We start from the raw sequence: 19,486 nt of genomic DNA on the forward strand, positions 1-19,486 counted from the left end.
CTCTGGACTCTCAGCTACAGTTCCCCCTACTCTGTACAGCAGCCACCAACCCAGTTCGGCACGCATCTATTTTCACTCTGTCTTAACCCCGCAATATAAATATTTCTCCCTTTCTTAGTCCTGCTCAAAAAATGACATTCGGGCCAGCCCTAGAGCACCGCTGCACAAAACTAATGCATGCTTGCTTTGCTTTGTCACTACTAGTATTTCAAATGTGCTTGTTGACACATACTCCTGTCAAATTAATAACGAGTCAACTAACAGGTCAGTGTGTAGGAGTGAAACAGAGGTGATTGCCAGAGAGATTTTTGTGTTTAACAAGTGTGTCTTTGTGTGTTTTTCTGATTTTACTTACATGTATATGATTAGCAGTGATTTCTTGCCTATCATTAATTAGTGATTACCTCCCTGGTGTTTTTTTTTTGCCTCACTTTGTTAAAATGAAACACTGTGGATTTCCCACAGCCCTGTCTGTCTCTCTCACGTACTCTCCCTCTCCTCTCCAATTGATTTGTCCTGCAGCGTCTTTTCGGCATGCCAGAAGCTGTAATGAATACTGAATGGAGCCACTGGCTTAGCTTACACTGATATGGGCTCCAAACATTTAATGATGTTGCATCTCAATGTGAAACTGAGCACTGTTACCTCAAAGCTTTTGTTTTTTACTTTTTCTCTGACATGACAAGTCAATACAGCCTGTCAGTGTGTGTGCAGATGTCAGTTTGTGTGTTTGTGTAGGAGTGGGGAGACACCTCAAAGGAGTATCCTGTCTGTGGTTGTACAGACATAGAAAATAAGTTTTGACCCAACTCTGTCACTGATGATGGGTGTGTTGACAGGTTTTAGCACTCCTGAAGTTAAAAGAGGGGGGAGGTTTTTTGCCGCTTTCAGGTGTTGATAGAATTGAAGTGGATGTACGTGTGTCTGCGAGAAGCCTAGACAGCATATAACTTGGAGATATCACCTCTCCCTTCCCACCTTTTCCTGTTTATCACCTGCCTTTCTTGTTCAGTCTTACCTCTGACTCTAACTTTTTTCTGCGCAACTGTCTAACACACTCATTGTTTCCAGTTTGATTACTCTAACATGTGACACATACTGAACAAACCACCAACAGACCTCAAACCTAGTGAAATTTACTCCCACCATTAAAAAGAAAGGTGTGCTTGGTTTATTTTTTTTTTGTTTCATTGCTTCAGCTTTTGAGGAGATTGAAAGTGGGATTCAGATTCAAGAGCTCTACCACTATACAATCTCTCTGCTTAGCAGGTGGGCTTCCCTCTCTTCTTTGCATTTTTTATCGACCTTGCATCTCCCGGCAACAACACAGCTGGAGGCTTAAAGAAAAAGTCTCTACACCCCTCCCGTCTCTTTGCCTATTCCACCTTAAACGCTCCACTTTGAGTAGTTTGGGAGCTGCCTTATTTCCTGGAGGAGATGACAGACACACACAGACATGCCGTACATTCACACACATAGTGCTATGACGCGATCACAACCCCCACCCCCCTCCCGCAGCCCATTTCCCCACGTGCACTACTGGTTTCCCAGCAGGCAGGCTGTGTGTTGGTGTTGGGGGGAGGAGGAGGTGGGGGAGGTGTGGCGGCAACACCTGTCAGAGAGCTGAGCTGCTCCCAACACTGCCTCAGGCTACCTGTCACAAACACTCACATTAGCCATTTACTTCTGTCTTAGCACCAACCGCCACCGCTGGGACTGTGTGTGTGTGTGTGTGTGTGTGTGTGTGTGTGTATAAATACATATACCTGTGTCTGTGCATACCTGTGCATAAAACAGGCTCCAAGTTGATTTATATCAAAGGAGTGTGTGTGTGTGTGTGTGTGTGTGTGTGTGTGTGTGTGTGTGTGTGTGTGTACAGGGATAACCGCTTGAAAGGTTCATCCACAGTTCAGTCAATACTATATTCTTTGAGCATCTTGCATATTATGTTTGTAAGCTTTTTTGTACTGTGGTATTTACATTTTAGTTTGGTGTAAAATTCAGTTTCCTTGTGTAGAATCTGATTAGAGCTGCAACTGTTAATGGATTTGTTGTCACCTATTAAATTAATTGCCAAATATTTTGATAAATAAAAATGTTACTTCCCTATTTGGTAAATTGAATATATTCGGGTTGTGGATAAAACAGCACATTTGAGGACGTCATCAACCATTTTCTGACATTTTTCAGACCAAACAACTAATCACTTAATTGAGAAAAATATGCATTAAGCCCAACATCTGATAGTGTTAATTCCTTCCTGCTATGCCTCATTTCTTCATGTAGTGTATGAATGCTTACCTGTAGCTCATTGACGTCTAGCTGATGTTCTGAATCTGTGAAAACAATTTTAAAAAACTCTTTTGATGTTCCATACTGATTGGCCAAGTGTGGACAGGTATTTCAACGGGGAGAGCTCAAAGTGATATCTAAAACTCGTTTCTTTATAATCGTCGGGATTAAGATCTGAACACCGGCTGTGACTAATAAGCAGTAATAGTTGCTGACTGTCCCTACACTTTCACTCCGCATTTTTGATCAAGTTCGCACAGCTGATATTAAACACTCACCAGGAATATTTGCAACCTGTGTGCCAGACCATATTTAATTTACTCTACCCTGTTTAAGAATTATGTGCCAACTGCAACTTCTGTTCGCCATTAACGCCCAGCTTTCCACCCCTCCCTACAAAGGTTCTCTGAAAAAAGCCTGTGCACCTTGGCTGTTTCGACGTGTCATCCTACCTTGTTCTGAGACTGCATTTAGACTTTAACAGTTACACCTTGAGTGAAAACGCTGAAGAGACGATAGGCGACATTAACACCTAGTCTCTTCTCCTTTCTTTCATTAGCACCTCCTGTGTTTGTCTTCTTCCCCCGACTATTCTCTCCGCCTCAGAGGTGTCATTCGTGCTGCAAATAAATACCATTACATGCATTCAGTGCTGAGCAACTCTCACACACACAAACACAACTTCATCTACACACACAAGCATCTGCTTTAAGCTGTTGAATTTTAGATGCTACCTAGGTGGGTAAGACTTTACTTGAATGTTTGTAACCTGTTAGATGGCTTTATTTTCTGACTCCACTGCAAACCAGTGATGGACAACAACATTAGAGTGTACAGTTTCAATTCTGACCCGTTTTGCAGAAAGTCCCATGTGGGGAAATTTGAAAGACAGATGGAATTAGAAAAAAACAAGTAAATACAGATAGATCTGAGAACTAGACATCAGCAGTGACATCATACATCTGCAAATGCGTTGATGATGTGGCAATCACTAAGACGATAAAATAATTCCACATCCAGAAAGTCTGGATGAATGGAGAGTAAAGGGCTCTATCAAGAGTCAATAAAAGCTGCTTTTTGGTCAGGTGACAAGGAAGCAAAGAGATCTGCCAGAGCGAGACTGAAAGCTGGCATCAAGGAGGCAAAGCAGAGATTGAAGAGAGACCTCAACACCAACAACACCAAAGATCTAAAACATAACAGACCACAAAAGCAGGAGCGCCCCCATCATGTGTGAGGCCACGTTACCAGATGAGCTAAACATATTTTAATGTTCGCTTTGATCTCCTCAACAAAGAGTCAGCTGTAAAGTCTACCCCACCTCCAGATGAATGGCCACTGCCATTATCCATAGCAGATCTGAGAAGAGAGAAGCGAGTGAATATGAGTAAATCAGCTGGGCCTGATAACATCTCTACCCGTGTACTAAAAACATATCCCAGTAAGCTAGTTTATGTTATTACTGACATTTTCAACATATCACTGTCTCAGGAGAGGGTTCCCACCTGCTTCAAGACAGCCACCATCATCCCTGTACCTAATAATATTCTCTCTATATTCTATAATATTCTCTTCCATTGCAATACGTCTGCACAACACAAACCAGAGTAATGCACATGTAAATCTCTGCCACATTGTTCTTTCTCTGCAAATAGTTGTATTATTTTTCTCTATTCTTTTATTATTCTTATATAAAATTCCTCGAATGTGTAAAGTAGTACTTGGCAATAAAGCTCCTTCTGATTCTGAAGTCTGCAGTGTCTAGTCTGAACGACTCATCCCCATTCTGATGAAGTGCTTTGAGAAACTGGTTCATCAGCACATAAAGAACAACATCCCAGCCAGCCTGGACCCTCACTAGTTTGCTTTCAGAACCAACAGATCCACAGAGGATACCATCTCCTCTGCCCTGTACTACCTCACAAACAGACCACAGACAGTTCGGATTGGCGGCCACACCTCCTCGACTCTGAGCCCCCCAGGGCTGTGTACTCCTTCCTGTTCACGCTGTATACCATGACTGCATCCTCCAACAAAGAGAGAACTTTGTTGTGAAGTTTGCAGATGTCACCACCATCATCGGCCGGATTTCAAACAACGATGATATCGGGAGGAAATCGACAGTCTTGCAGAGAACAACCCACTGCTTAACGGCAAAATAAATGAGTTGGTGATTTTAGGAAAAAGGAGGTGAAGACACACACTCCCGTCTACATCAGTGGAGTTGAGGTAGAGCAGCTGAACAGTAGTAGCTTCCTGGGAATCAGTGTCACAGAGAACCTGACATGATCCGCTCAGGTCTCCACCCTGGTGAAGAAAGCTCAGAAACCGCTGTATTTGTTAAAGAAACATCCCATTCCAAGTTCTTTAACCTTTACAGAGGAGCAATAGAAAGCATCCTGACTAGAAAAATAGGACCGTAAAGGACAGTAGTCATCCAGCCACAGCCTGTTCACTCTGCTGCCATCTGGAAAGAGATGCAGAAGTATCTGCCGTCGTACCTCCAGAGCAGCTTCTTCCCCCAGGTTGTGAGACTCATTCATCCTCAGCATTCCACCATGTAAAATAGTTTTACATTTCTATGATTTTTTTTATTTATCCACCCATCTACTGTACATACTTTTTATATAGCATTTGTTTTTGTTACATCACAAAGGAAACTACAACTTAATCTTGTCATACAACCCTATTTTGTAAAATGATTAATCTACCTTGCACCTTGTATACATAAACACGTCAGATATTAGAGGCAAGCTGTCATTCGTACAGCTGGCATTGTGGGGTTTTACTGTGTTACAAACCTAATTATTAAGATGACATATCCATTTAATTTGGATTTTGAATGCCTCTGAATTGGTACAAGTCACCTTAATTCCACCCACCTCTATTCTGTTCTTCTCCATCCAGAAGTTTATTAACCTTGGAGGCAATATTCATGTCAATTTCAGTGTGGAAAATAGGTTGCTCTTCATGCATAATACCGCCTTGCTCCTTGTTCTTCCTCTCCAGTCTATTAAAACCCAGTAGGGACATTTCCTTGACTGCCACAGATGTATCGTTAAAGTTACAGTAGGATCAAGTTGGCACTGCCTTTCAGCCCGGCATATTTTCCCCCATGATCAAAATTTCACACACTGCACATGAGGCAGAGAGTTGAATCAGTTTTTGTTGATTTTTTTTATTGTAATGAAACCATGCAACTGCACACTGTGACATATTTTTGCAAAAGGAAATTGACATCTTTTATTTTATTGTAAATTATGATAATCTTTTAATTTTATTAGTTAGATAGTTAGCTGTGTGATAAGAGGGGCTGCGCCCATTTGGTCACACCTGATGTCCCGGTTTTCTCACACCTCTTTCCTTTAACAGCCTAGCCAGATTGTTGTATAGGTGGTTGAATGGCAAATCAGGTAGTTTTGTCATTTCGTGTATATTAATACATGTCACTGCCTGTTTGTGTTTATTTTGTAGGAATTTGAAGTAGTGTGGAATCATTTCACTTGTTGAGGTGTTTTTTTAATTCCCTTGCTGTGTAGTCAGACCCTCTCTGTCCTGTTTTACCACATCACACATACCTGTAGCTGCGTATTTTGAGTTATTGGTTGGTGTGTCTAGCACTTGGATGAGTTAGGTTTGTGACCGGGTGATGAGGAAACAGGATGTAACCCTGTAAATTGTCAGTAGATGGCATTGTGGAAGCGTGCTTGGTTTGCCACGGTATATAAAGCAGGATGGATGCGTGCTCTGCACAGCAACATGTGCTCCTGGGCAACATGTTCTCCCAGCATTTATTCCTCCTCCTCTGTCTCCCATCTTTTTATCTTTCTCTTTTCAACCCCTCAGTCCCTGTCCTTAGAGTATGTATGTGTGTGTGTGTGTGTGTGTGTGTGTGTGTGTGCATGCTCGCATGTGTGAATGATGACTCAGAGTGAAGCATTTGACACTGTCCAAATGAAAGATGATGAAAACCAGGGTGAAAAGCCCAACATTCATTAAAGTCAGACCTGAGATGACAAACAGTCAGACCGCAGCGGATGATGCCACACATGTTAACAGTATTGCCCTGCTGCTGTGTAGAAGTACACGGAAATGACACTTGACAAGGGTGGAAATGTGTTTTGCACTGAATATGCTGCCTTTCAGTTACAAGATGTTCTCGCTAACCCGCAGGCCCCCCTGCTCTCCAAGTCTTGATCACAGAGTATAATTATCTGCAATGGATCTGTGTACAGTTGTTTTAGCTAATTCTTTGACTTTTGTTTAAACATTATATGCTTTTTACTTGTTTCCTTTACCACTAATAATGTATATAGTGTAGGTATTCCTAGATTATTTAATCTGTAGCGTGTTTGGAGACTTCAACACACAGGAAATCTAAGATTTGAAGGCAAATGCAAAGTTACTGCCCACCATGTGTCGTCCCTCCTCAGTGAACTAGCCTGTGGTTACATCAGTCTGTCAATTCATATCACCTCAGCTGCTTTGAGTGTTTGCTTTCTAGCACCAGATGGGCATGTTGGTTCAGCTGTATGCAGCCAATCCCAAAATAATATCTGGATGGATCCCCCTTCCTTTCCCTTTGACCAAAGATGACAGCTTCAAATCTAATTCTAAAATAAGAACAAGGAAACCGTTGTTTTTCAGCAGATGATAGAACATCACTGTTTGCAGATTATGAAGCAAGGCATATCACACAGTAGCAACAATACCAATAAATATGACATCAACATAGTACATTAATTTAATACAATTCAATACACACATTGAATATTTTTCCACCAGCGTCTACCTTTTTCCCACAACCCACCTGTGAGACAGGACTGAAGAGTCATTTTCTCCAATATACGGCAGCATTCGGCAGCTAGGGCAGCAAGCACATGGAAGCATTAGGCCAGAGAGCTCAGAGAAAGAGAAACATGGACAGGGTCGGGCTATAGGAGCTGAAAGGCAGAGAGAAGAGATTTGGAGCGTGATACAGTAATGGATTCAGATGTCTGAGTTCGACAGCCAGCCGACTAGATAGCCAACACTGCTTGTTAGCCAAAGACAGAGGGTCGGGAGAGGAGAGGTAGAAGAGAATGGGTATAGGAATCCAGAGGAGGGGGAGAGAAGAGAAAGATGGATCAATGGAAAAAAAGAAAGAGAATGAATTGAAAAACAAGTTGAGGTATGGCAGTGGAGGGAGAGAGGTTTTTGTTGAGACTGAGTGGGTGAACATTAGCCTTCACCATGGCAATGGCTTTTGAGCCTGCGAGTGTGACATACTGTGAAGGTGCACATATGCACTCACACATGAGTAAACCCTGAATGTCTTCCTCATAGAAACTATGTAAGATACAACAGTGTTTCAGACATACACATTCACACACGGCTAAACTACTTGTTATCAGCTAGTGTAATCACAGACTTGACATCTTTTCGGCATGTGAGAGCAGCTAAGCCCTTTGTGCATGCTGGCACTCACACACATACATGCACACTTACAGCACTCCCCCATCATGCCACGGTAATTGCTGACGAGCGGAGCGCTCACCGGCTGAGGAGATTTTGATCGGAGCAGAGCAGAAAGGGGGGCGTCTAGCACAAATCCTGTTGGTTCAAAGGACAAATGTGTAGGAGTGGAATAGCTCTCCCATCAGAGAGCAGTCTCAATGTAATGAGACAGCTGGACGAGACTTATTATCCAGAGGAAATGTAATGTTTCCCACATGCTTGTTCTCATATAGGGGAATAATAATTTCTCTTGGAACAAGCTAAATGAATAAATGTGAAATGTAAACAATCAAAGTGTGTGTCAAAGGTTTTTTAATTTAAGATTAACATTGATTTTAATTAAGATTTCTCATCCTCTAAGCAATTTGTTCATAAGTTGCATTTATCTCAGTCAAAAATGAATGCAGTGGACACTAATGTCACAGATCTTATGTCTGATCTTATGATACTGAATTTTATTTATTTTAGAATTAAACGCTTCGAAAATATAGTCTGTGTTTCACATGTGGAATTATATCTCGTGTTAACAACTGACGTATGTATTTGTAAGGAAAGCATGGTTTCAGAACAAATATGAAATACATAACAATTTGTTTTAAACACATTTTACCTTTGCTTTGTATTAGTGCATGTTGGTAGATTCAAAAATGTTAACTAATCAAGTTTTGTGTTTCTGCTTGTTGTATGCAATATTCTATTGTTTTATCTTACATAGTGTGCTGTTGGACACATAAACCTTCTTATATTTATCTTTGTTATATTTCCATTGAAAGTAATAAATTACTGAGGCAGTGTTCTCCAAAATATCTCTGGATTCTTGACATGTTCCTGTTGGTGGGTTAAAATCATAGACTGTTTATAAAAAATATGGTTAAAATAGCCTCATCCCAGTCTGATCAAACTATTCCTGTCTATAGTATTTTTCAAATTCAGTAGTGTCATCACAATTCTAGGCTAAATGTGAAGAAATTGGAGTAAAAGTGAGAGTGAGCAAATGAAAATACAGAAAATGCTGTTTCTCTCTCACCACTACCCATTTCCTAGTCCCTTCAACGTCCAGGGCTGGAAATGAAGCTAAAATGCTAAAGGTGCTTTCAGACACGAAGCGACGTGAAGGGGGCGGTGCTGGCGACACGAAGGAATCCGCATGAGTTGAATATTTTCAACTCAAGCAAGAAAGTCGCATGACGCTGAGTCATGATAGCCTATCAGCGTTGAGATTGTCCGTACGTCACCGGCGGCTTCAGAGCGTTGCGTGGAGAGGGCCAGGAAGAGCGGGTGATTGAAATCTTCTGGCTAAACTTGGGGGAGAGTATAAGGGAGCAGCGCTACAGCCGTGCACATCTGGTTCCAGTGTTCTTAGCATCGTGTGGCACTAATTCATATTTATATAAAAACCGGACAAAACTGGACATTGCTGGGAGAAAAGAAAGCAAGGAGGTTGAACTACCTGGTGAGTTCAGAAAACATGTGTATGTAAATTTATTCCAGCTATCGTTGTACTTTACTGTGACCAAGTTAGCATAGCATAGCCCTGATCGATCCGAACTCCATTCAGAAAACAAACATTTTAGAAGTTTTTCTCCTGCTTTCTTGCTGACAAAGCATGAATTCATATGTTTAACAAATCTGCATCATATTGTAGTTATTTTGGCATCAGTTTGATCCGTTTATTGCTATTTAATCAGCAAAATGTTTACTTTGGGTTTATACAGCTGTAGCACTGACATTGTGTCTGTTCGCGTTATCGCGTTATGTGTGAACACAGCAGTTGTCCAGCAATAAAACCCCTGCGAGGAAAGCGTTGCATGGATTAAATTTGCGTTTGGTCTGAATGCCGCATAAAGTGCGAAAACCTGCAGTTCTTAGAATGGCCACTTGATAATGGCTCCAAAAGCGAGCCAATCCCTATTCACCCCCATGTTAAAATGCCAAACTTCACTGTTCACAGCCCGGTACTAAAAATGTTTTTGGTCTCTCTAGCTAAATTTCCTGTTCACGACAACTGTACGTGCAGTGAATTTTTATAGAACCCGTTTAAATCATATTAAAGTTATGCATAATTAAGATTGTGAACGCTTTGAGTAACAGGTGGCTAGCTGGAGCAACCAGTATTCATTAGGCCAACCTCAACTGCACCGACACGACACCTCTGCCCATTTTTTTGGAGTAGCCGGGAGTAGGCGAGACAGGCACTGTTGAGAAGGCGACATCCGGAGCTTCACAATCACTTTTCAGAAATATATGGGTGACGTCATAGAGACTACGTTCATGTTTTACACAGTCTATGATCTCTCTCAATTCCTCCATCCTTCATTCTCTTCCCCACAAAACCTGTACCTCCTGACATCTCTCTTTCTGCGTCCTCTTCCTATCGCTTGGTCCTTTTTATCACTGTCTCTGTGACAGTCTGTGGTGGTAAAGCAGGCTGATTAAGTGTTAATTCATTTAACCTCCCCCGGCTGTGTGACGAGAACACACATTTAATGAGCAAACAGCTAGACTAACCAATTCCTGCCTCTGGTATTTCTACTATACTGTGTTCATGCTTATGTGGGTCCATGGAAGTGTGTACATCACCCACATGTGTTAGTATGATAATTCGTGCAGATGAATTTGATTGCATTTGGAGTTTACTGTATGTGTTAATAACTGATGCCGAGATCTGAAAAAGGCTCTGTTTCCCTGTTTGCTGTAGTGCCGGCAGAAACTTAACTAACAACTAACTGCCAGTGATGAGAGTAAAAGCCTTACAGCCTTAAACAGAGGTACAAGATTACTCAAGTATTGTAACATTTTGCAGCTTACTTTGCAGGAAGTGACTGCTATGTTTTATCCCCGGGGCTTGCCATAACTGCACATGCCCTGATTCACTTGCTGCTGAGACTGTATAGTACAGTACTGCATATACATGCTGTCTGTACAGTGAATTGGTAACCATGCACCAAAATACCTTAGATATCTTAGCATGCCCCCGCTTGAGTAACAGTTCGTTTTGTTTATAGACTGAATTTTCTTAACAAATTGTTACAGTTCAGATAATTCCCCCCCCCCCCCTTTTTGAATTCTACTTCTTGACTTTGAAACACCTGCTATTTTAAGTGTAACCACTGAAAATCTATTTCTCCATTTCTATCCACAATTTGGTTTAGAAGTTGGTTATGAGGAACAATGAACAAAGAATCGTAGATATGAAATTTGGTTGATACAAATTTGGTGCTGAGATATTATTATATGAATGTTGAAGGTATAAGGAACAGCTTTGTGATTTTCAGTTACTCAGTTATAAAGGAAGTTCTTAAGGGACAGCATTTCCCTATATTTACGTAGTCAGTGGAAAAAAGTATTGTTTATGCCACGAGAGAAAAATGTATTACAGCAACATACTACAGATTATTGAATGCCATTTTGTGTGTGTGTGTGTGTGTGTGTGTGTGTGTGTGTGTGTGTTTTCAATATGCCTTTTGAGGGCAAATCCACACACGTTTTAACTAAGCATCAGCATCAACCAAACGAGCTGGGGTGAAAGCACTCAGCTGTGCCAATGGCATTTATTACTGGCACACATGATGAATGTCCGGAGCGTACTTATTCCCATAGAGATGTAACAGGAAGAAAGCTGTCGGTGAATTAGCTTGTGTTTTGTCCTCTCTGTCTGTATTTCTGTCTTTCCCTCTTTCTCCCTAATTAAAAAGCCAGATCAGGAGGTTGACTGCACAAAATGTCTGTCTGCCAGTGACATTCTCCAGCCTAATCCTTCTTTCCTCATCTCTCTCTCTCCCTCTCTCTCTCTCTCCTGAGTAAAGTAGTAAACCACACCAAAGTCTTTTCTCCCCAAACACATAGATTTATTCAAATGTATCATTTGCATAATTCAGTATTTACATAATTGATTTCCAAGGAAGCGTACTTCGCCATGTGAGGTGGTGTTAGAGACCAGAAGGTCTCATCCTGTCACATCGTGTCAGTTTTTCCGTTTCACTCCCACACACACACACACACACACACACACTCAACTTTAGCTCCTATTCGTTGTCATGAAATAACGCAGTTTCTCTAAAAGTAATTTTTTGACAGATTTGATAGATTTTAGATTGTATTTGTTCCAAACGGCCTCACTGGAAGGTAGAGAGGAAAAGCCGGCCATTGTAGAGAGCAACATTGGTTAGACATGAGGATAACATTTTTAGACAGTCTCCTGGAAGGCATTCGTAGTGTTGCACTTGGTTGTTCACATGAAAAGTGACAGAAATAGTTGTTTCAAGAATGGGGGGGGGAAAAAGAGAGCTTTAGAGGGAGGTTCAAACCCTGGCTCCTTTGTCACCTCTGCACAGCTGACCAATCACAGCAGAATCTGGTTGCGAATGTCGGATTGTTGGTTTCAGAAAGTTACAGAAATGATCGGAGCTATTTGACCATCCTACTAGCACTTCTGAAGAATGGCGGCTGCTTTGAGACCAGTGGTTGTCAAACTTTTTCTGACGCATCCCCCTTTAGAAGCTGAAAAAAATTCACTCTAAATTCACACTAAATTTACAACCTTTATCTTGGTAAAAATCTGGGGAATAATGAACCTTTGTCTATTTGGGTCACTTTGCCTAGTTTTTTGCTAGCTCAGTTGATCCAGACTGAGGCTGCTGACTGCTGGTCACCAGGGAGCTCAGAGCCGCAAAACAATGAGTGGATGTACCTGAAATGCCATTGTCCGCTATGGCCCATGGACTGAACCTAACTGCTTGGGTGTGTATTTTGTCTGCATCTGTATAACAACAAGCCCCTTCACCTCACTTTTAAAGTCTATCATCTATGGAAATGGGACCTCCACACTCCTGTGAGCACTCCGTGGGGGTCCACACACACACAGTCACAGTCACTCTCAGTTTAGGGTCTGCCACCGAAGAGCAGGGAGGTTAAACAGATGGCATCGGCTGTATCCGTTACACACATTACCCAACACACACACACACACACATTCTGCAGCAACTGGGTTTGTGAGTTCACCTCATTTAACTGAATGGTGTTTTTATGAGGCATGGCAACATTAGAGCCACCCACTGCTCTAATCTATCCCTTTCTGTTCTGTGTCTAAAGCTGGACGGGGAGCACTTGGTTTGAGTGGGCAAGGCTAGACGCACCCAAATACGGTGTCCTGTGTGTGTTATATACTTAAACAGAACGTTATTTGATTTGGTGATACAAGCGCTGTAATATAAAGTAGTCTAGCGTAATGCTGTCAGGCTGTATAATATTTTATAGCTGCATCACAGGTCTATGATTTATCATAAAAAAAAGAACACATAGTAAGTTCAGCTGCTAGTTTTCGGTCTTACTAAGAGCAGTTGCAACATAAACATTAAACTCACATCTGTATAACATAATTGCCTTTTAAATATTAATGTGGAAGCTGAAACCTAACATTATAATATAATAAATAAACACATTTAAAAATTATTGATTTCAACATTTGGGTGTCATGGATTTTTTTGCAAACGTAATGCTTGAAGATGTGCTTAACGGCGATTTGAAAACAAAATTCATATTTTGTTAGGCTTTATGCAAATGCAGAGTCTGGAATACAAGCGCCAACTATCTTGAGACTTGTTTGCTTTATATCCTTATACAAGGTAATAGCTTAGTGATTTATTTTTCATTTGTAGCTTTTCAGCAAAGTGGTCAGTGCATGAATTAGTTAAGCAACCAGCACTGGCTGTATTGGCTACTCATTTAAAAGCTGTGTGTTGAGTGTTGGAACACTCAGATAAGTCAGGAAATGGTGAATAAAACCGTCTTCTCTTCTCTTCTCTTCTTAGGGTATATATAATCCAACATGTGTCAGTTAGTACCTAACCAGTCATATGTTTTACAAATACTGCTTTCTCAGCGAGAATCAAAGATCTTCTTTCACTTTAAGGCATTGAAGAGAAACAAGACAGATGGGTGGACCGGGCGGGGGGTGTTAATGGAAGGCTGACATGCAGTGAGGATCGTATGCCAGACCCAGAACATCTTGAGTATGGGAAACGTTTTAGCTACCAGTGCCACCAGGATGACCAATGTAAAGATTAATGAGTTCAATTTCATATATTGTTTCATTACCCTGGCAAACTAATAAGTTACTTTGTCACAGAATGCATGTTGGGACACGTTGGATGCATTATGAGACTTGTTAGAGGCCAAAATGGTCTCTTGCAACATCTGGCAAATTAGGTTTTATAAAAAGTAGTCATCAGCCTAACATGTGCAACTTGTACATAATGGTGTTGATTACTCTGTAACTGTACTAACATTGTTCCCTCCTTGTTCCCTTGTTCACTTATTTCTTCGTCAGTTATCTCTTTCTCTCTGCTGCATGTTCTCTCATTATCCGTCTTATTTCTGGCTGTTTCTTTATTCATCTTTACTTCACCTTCCTTTTTATTTTCCTTTTCATACCTCTCTTTTATCCTTCTCCTCTTTGCTCTATCACCATCTCTTCCAACCCTGTGCCTTCCTTATACCCTCTACCGTCTCACTAACCCCTTTTCGTTGTCTCTCTCCTAGCCAGCAGATTTCGATGCCTGGGTAAGCAACACTACCATTGCTGCCGCCTCCTTTTTTTTTTACTCAGTTTTTCTTGCTCATTCTTTCTACCTCGTCTTTTCTCTCTCTCTTTCACTCTCTCTCTCTTCTCTATTCAAATGTCATGTTTTCATTGTGCATTAAAGCGAGGCTGTGAGTGCGCTGCCGCCACCATTCCACACAACAACACTTTGGGAGGTATTCAGCTAGAAAATTACACATCATCTGTGCTGCTTGCAGAGGTGATTTTACACACATATGCACACACACACACACACACACACACACAGCCCTTAAGCATCAAACAGCCGCTGTAGAAAGGAAAAGTGCAGTGAGCACAGTATAGGGATTTGCACATGTGGTCTTTTGGGATGCATGTGCGTGTTAACTTAGGATAAGATTAGGATGGATTACAATAAATGTAATGTCAATCTGTTTGTTAGTGAGTGTGGATGTGTGGGTGTGTATGTGTGTGTGTGTGTGTGTGTGTCAGCAAAGAGCACAGAAGATCAGCAGATCATACAGGGAAGACGCTGTTGCTCCATCTGATCTATATCACACTCACTAATGCAAAACCTGGTACAGCAATCAGTCCCCATTACACCATGCCATAACACTGTATGTGTGTGTGGGCCTGGGTGTATGTTTGTAACAACACACTTTCTTTTTGTAATGCTGCATAAATCCATGCCCCATTGCTGCCTCACTCCCTGCCAGCTTCATTGTGTTCATGCACCATATCATGTTCATACTGCTGTAGCACAGCTTCACAAAAAACAATATGTGTTTGTGAGTGTCCTGGCGCTGATTGATAATCATTTTAATATGCAATCAGTCAATCAATCACACTTTATTTATATAGCACCTTTGAAACAAATCAAATGCAATACAAGCACAAGATTGAAAAAACGGATTCAGAGACTAATGCACACCAAAACAACCAAGAAAAAAAAAAGTTGACTTAGACAACAATAAAAGATACTAAAAGTTAAGATAAATAATAAAAGATAATACAAGCAATAAAAATCCCAATACAAATAAACTAAAAAAAAACGAATTCATTATGGTAAAACAGTAAAACGGTGATAGAACAAAATAGAATAAAATAAACAGTAATGATGATAGTAAATAAAATTTAAACCATAACATTATCAAACACTACATAAAAGACAGACAAAATAGATAGGTTTTAGGTTTGCATTTAAAATAATCAATATTTTCAGCCCCTCTCTGATCCTCTAGAAGGCTTTTATAGTGGCTTGGAGGGTAATGGCTGAAAGCAGCATCACGAAATGTTTTTTTTCTGCTTTGTGGTACAGCTAAAAAAACAAGAACCGGAGGATCTAAGGGGCCATCCTAGTACATAAACCAAAAGCATTAGGTAGTCTGGTGCAAGGCCATTATAAACTAATAAAAGTTTAAACATTTTAAATTCAGGTAACTAGTGTAATTACTTTAAAGCAGGCATAATGTGTGCTCTCCTTTTGGTCTTAGTCAGCACTGGTGCAGCAGAATTTTGAATTAATCGTAGCTGACAAATTAGTCTAGCTTGCTAGTTATAAAAGTGTGCATCTCTCTCTCTGCGTTGCTCACAGAGAGAAATGGCCTTACTTTCGATATGTTCTTCAAATGATAAAATGCTATTTTTGTGACACCCTGCACATGAGCCTAGATAAAAAAAAAAATTCAGAATAAATCACTCTTAGATTGTTTGCTTCCCGGCTTGGGTTGGATACTAGTGTATTTTGTTTGGAGGTTTAGCTGCGGAAAGACTTGCCATTCGTCCTGCCACTGCCCGGGGGTAGCATGTACACATCAAAAAGAAATTGTCCTAATATTGATCCTTGTGGGACCCCACAGGTAAACCAATAATGTTTGGAGGAGTGGTCATCTATAGATACATAAGATTTTCTTCCGCAAAGATATGAGGTATACCAGTTAAAAACATTTCCAGAAAGGCCAACATGCTTGGTTAATCTATCTAAAAGGATCTGGTGGTCTACAGTATCAAAGACAGCATTTAAGTCAGTTAGTACCAGAACTGAAGACTTGTTATTGTCATGATTTGTCCTGTTATCATCCAGTACTTTGCAGGTCTATCTGTGTGCTGTGATGTGTCCTAAAACAGGACTGAATATACAAAATGGTACTGATCTTATTAAAAACTAGATTTTCTATTTTGCTAAGATATGGGAGATTTGAAATCGGTCTAAAAGGCAAATATATGTAAACCTCTTCAGATCAAGTGTGTGCACGTTGAAGAGTCTGTGAAGGTTCTCAGCCGTCCAAGGAAGGTTAAAATTAAGGGCAACTGGACTAGGTTGAAGATACTCCGAACTGAAGAAGCCCGTTTCGCCTTTCATCCGAGAGGCTTCTTCAGTTCAGAAGAAGCGTCTTCAAGTATCTTCAACATAGTCCAGTTGCCCTTGATTTAACCCTCCTTGAACATGCTGAAGAGATTTCAACCATCTTGTGTACTCTATGTGCACGCTGCTTATCCTTTTATGCATTTTAGACATATGTGATTCAGATTTACAGCTGCTGAGGGCCTTCTTTGATCCGCTGCATACTTTCCACAGCATGACGAAACTTCTGCCAGATGCGTGTAAACACCAAGATCCTAAACCAGTCCACAGGGTTTTCATTGTATCAGTTTAATTCAGCTCACTGCCATTCAGTTCAGTTTGAGTTAGCTCAAACTGGTCAGTTTGAATACAGTATATGGTATGTTTTCTGAAAATAGATTTACTGCACTAATTTATTTATTGCAAAATACATCACTCTGTGACTGTTCATGCAAAATGGATACGTGCATGCTGCATTTATGTTCCAAGAGGAAATCTTCATTGCAATATTGCGATTGAGACATCTAAATTAAGATTATTATTATTATTATAGTTGGATTAGTAAAGCACAGCGAGTGTAAACATTGAGCTGATGGCATGGTAAAGGATCACGGCACAGTGCTTTGCTTGTCAGTCACCTACACTGATGTCTTGACAGTGCACATCTCCTTTGACTATCCCTCTCTCTTCTTTCTGCGGCTCTGCAATAGCTCGTCCATAGTCTTTTTCTGTCTCTGTTATTTTAATTAATATTTATCGTAAAATAATCCCTTTTCATTCCACTTTATGAAATTGCATAATGACACTGACACACTGTGAAGCCTCATGCTGTTAAAACAATTTGGTCCATCACGAAACTCATCTTTAAACATCTTGTAGTGAATCTTTCCTCAAAAGTGAATCTTTAATTTAAAATCCCTAGTGCACGTATCTTTCTGACTTCCAGCTGAACTGGCAACTTGTTATTACAGTTTCACATATCTTTGACGTCTGCCTCCTGTCTTCCTCTGCTTGCATGCTGCTATGGCCATGGCCCAAACTATGGGTCTTCCTACAGCCAATCTGCCATCTTGCTGTCTGTCAAAGCTTGGCTCAGCAGGCATATTAAAGCGCTTCACCTCATCCTAACGCCAGCATCGCCATGTAAGCTCCAGTCGCCGCTGTAAAAGTCACATGCTTCCTGGGTAGTTTTGTAAGTCTTGTTACATTACATTGACCCGCTATTAAATAGCTATTCTTTTGTGTTTTACTAGGTTTAGATGTGATGTACTATTCAAAATATTATAGATCTCCATGAAACATCATAGATTTTTGATGTATCCATGGAGTAGTGGATGTATGAGGTGAAAAGTTACAAAAATAATGCTTTGAAAAACACGAACCTGCAATTTGATGCTCTGTCCACGCACAGACTTGGGGAGGGTATAATCATTTTTACTATGGTCGCCTAAAATGTCAGTGCCATTAACCCGTTGTTAGCAGAAACTGTTTTATGTTTTGTTTGCTCACTGCAGCAGAAAAGATGTGTCTAATCTTCCTCGTAGCTTAGTGTGCATTTTGCTTGCATATGCAAAAAATACGGTATGCGTCTGTACTGTACATATGTGGTAGTGCTTGAGCTGACACAGTAGCTCAATTGCGTGCTTATTTCATGATTACACAGTAATAGATCGTAGATAGTTCCAGTAACTGCTATGGCAAAAGGGTCATGTAAAATGTAGCATGCAGTAAAGTATAGTAATTTGATTTGTGATTGATTTTATTTTAATTAACGTTTTTGTGTGAGTGGTGGTTGATTTTTACTACAGTTTGAAGTCGAGTTGATTGATACTTTGAATAATATTTTTATCATAGGTGAGATGAGTATTCATCGTCTTTGAGGTTCTATTTTTCTATTTATCAGAAACCACACTAGTTGTTTCTTCTCTCCTCATCAGTCACCTCTGGCTGGTGTCCCATGTGTGCTCATCAGCAAATGTGTTGTTTTAGCCAATTACCTTTAGCATCATTTTGCCCACTTAGTAACTATGTCAATTAAAGAATTGCCAAATTAAAAATTTTAATTAGTGCCTGGATTGATTTCCTTCTCCTCTTTATTTACCCGGCAGTCAGAATTGAATATTTACGCAAGCCTACCCAGGTCAAATCAGTGTAGTAAATTGTTATGTATCAATATAAAGAACTTCTCCAACAGCTATTCTTCATATTCTGCCATTTTATTGTCTTCTTTTCTTCTTCTACTCTCTCTTCCTCTTTCACAGGCCAAACAACTGGAGAGGAAGGAGAAGGAACTGGCCAGCATCTCCAGCTTCTATAAAGAGCAACTAGAAATACTAGAGAAAAGGGTAAGGGCCATTTCTTCATCTTATAAGCATTAACATTAAAAGGAAATATCCGGAATCCATCTGAAAGGCTTTTTCTATAAACAGGTTTCCCTAAATGTGTCCATTAGTTGCATTACATTAATTGCCTTCCAACATGTTTGATCAAAATAATTTTTGTTATATTGATGGTCCCCAAACGTTGAGACCATGCTGTGTGAAATGATAGAAGTGCAGACATTACCTTATGTAAAGCAATGAGACTGTGCATCTTCTTCCATAATTTCTTTGGAGTTATTTTGTGGGGGTTTAGAAAGCGAGATACTAGCACTTTAAAATTTTGACATGTATAACAGGAGACCTCACTAACGAGATAAAAGCATCCTGCAGGCTTTCACTGAAAAGAAGTCTTAACACATCAGGAATATCAAAACAAGTCTTAAAGTGACGTATTACTCACTCTCCTTGGAGAGT

At 40.4% G+C, this 19,486-nt stretch overlaps 1 protein-coding gene across 4 annotated transcripts in view; it reads left to right on the plus strand.

The window, feature by feature from the left end:
* The window catches only part of chchd6b (coiled-coil-helix-coiled-coil-helix domain containing 6b), a 63,970-nt gene that overhangs the window by 5,228 nt on the left and 39,256 nt on the right, over positions 1-19,486 (plus strand). For all 4 annotated transcript variants that reach the window (XM_038695514.1, XM_038695513.1, XM_038695512.1 and 1 more), the window contains exon 5: positions 18,953-19,036. In XM_038695514.1, the coding sequence (XP_038551442.1) occupies positions 18,953-19,036 (84 nt within the window). The remainder of the gene's footprint in view (positions 1-18,952; positions 19,037-19,486) is intronic.

The sequence above is a fragment of the Micropterus salmoides genome, unplaced genomic scaffold, assembly GCF_014851395.1.
Source record: "Micropterus salmoides isolate LMB-PRFRI ecotype aquatic unplaced genomic scaffold, ASM1485139v1 Ms_hic_scaffold_4, whole genome shotgun sequence".
In the NCBI taxonomy this organism is placed as follows: domain Eukaryota; kingdom Metazoa; phylum Chordata; class Actinopteri; order Centrarchiformes; family Centrarchidae; genus Micropterus; species Micropterus salmoides.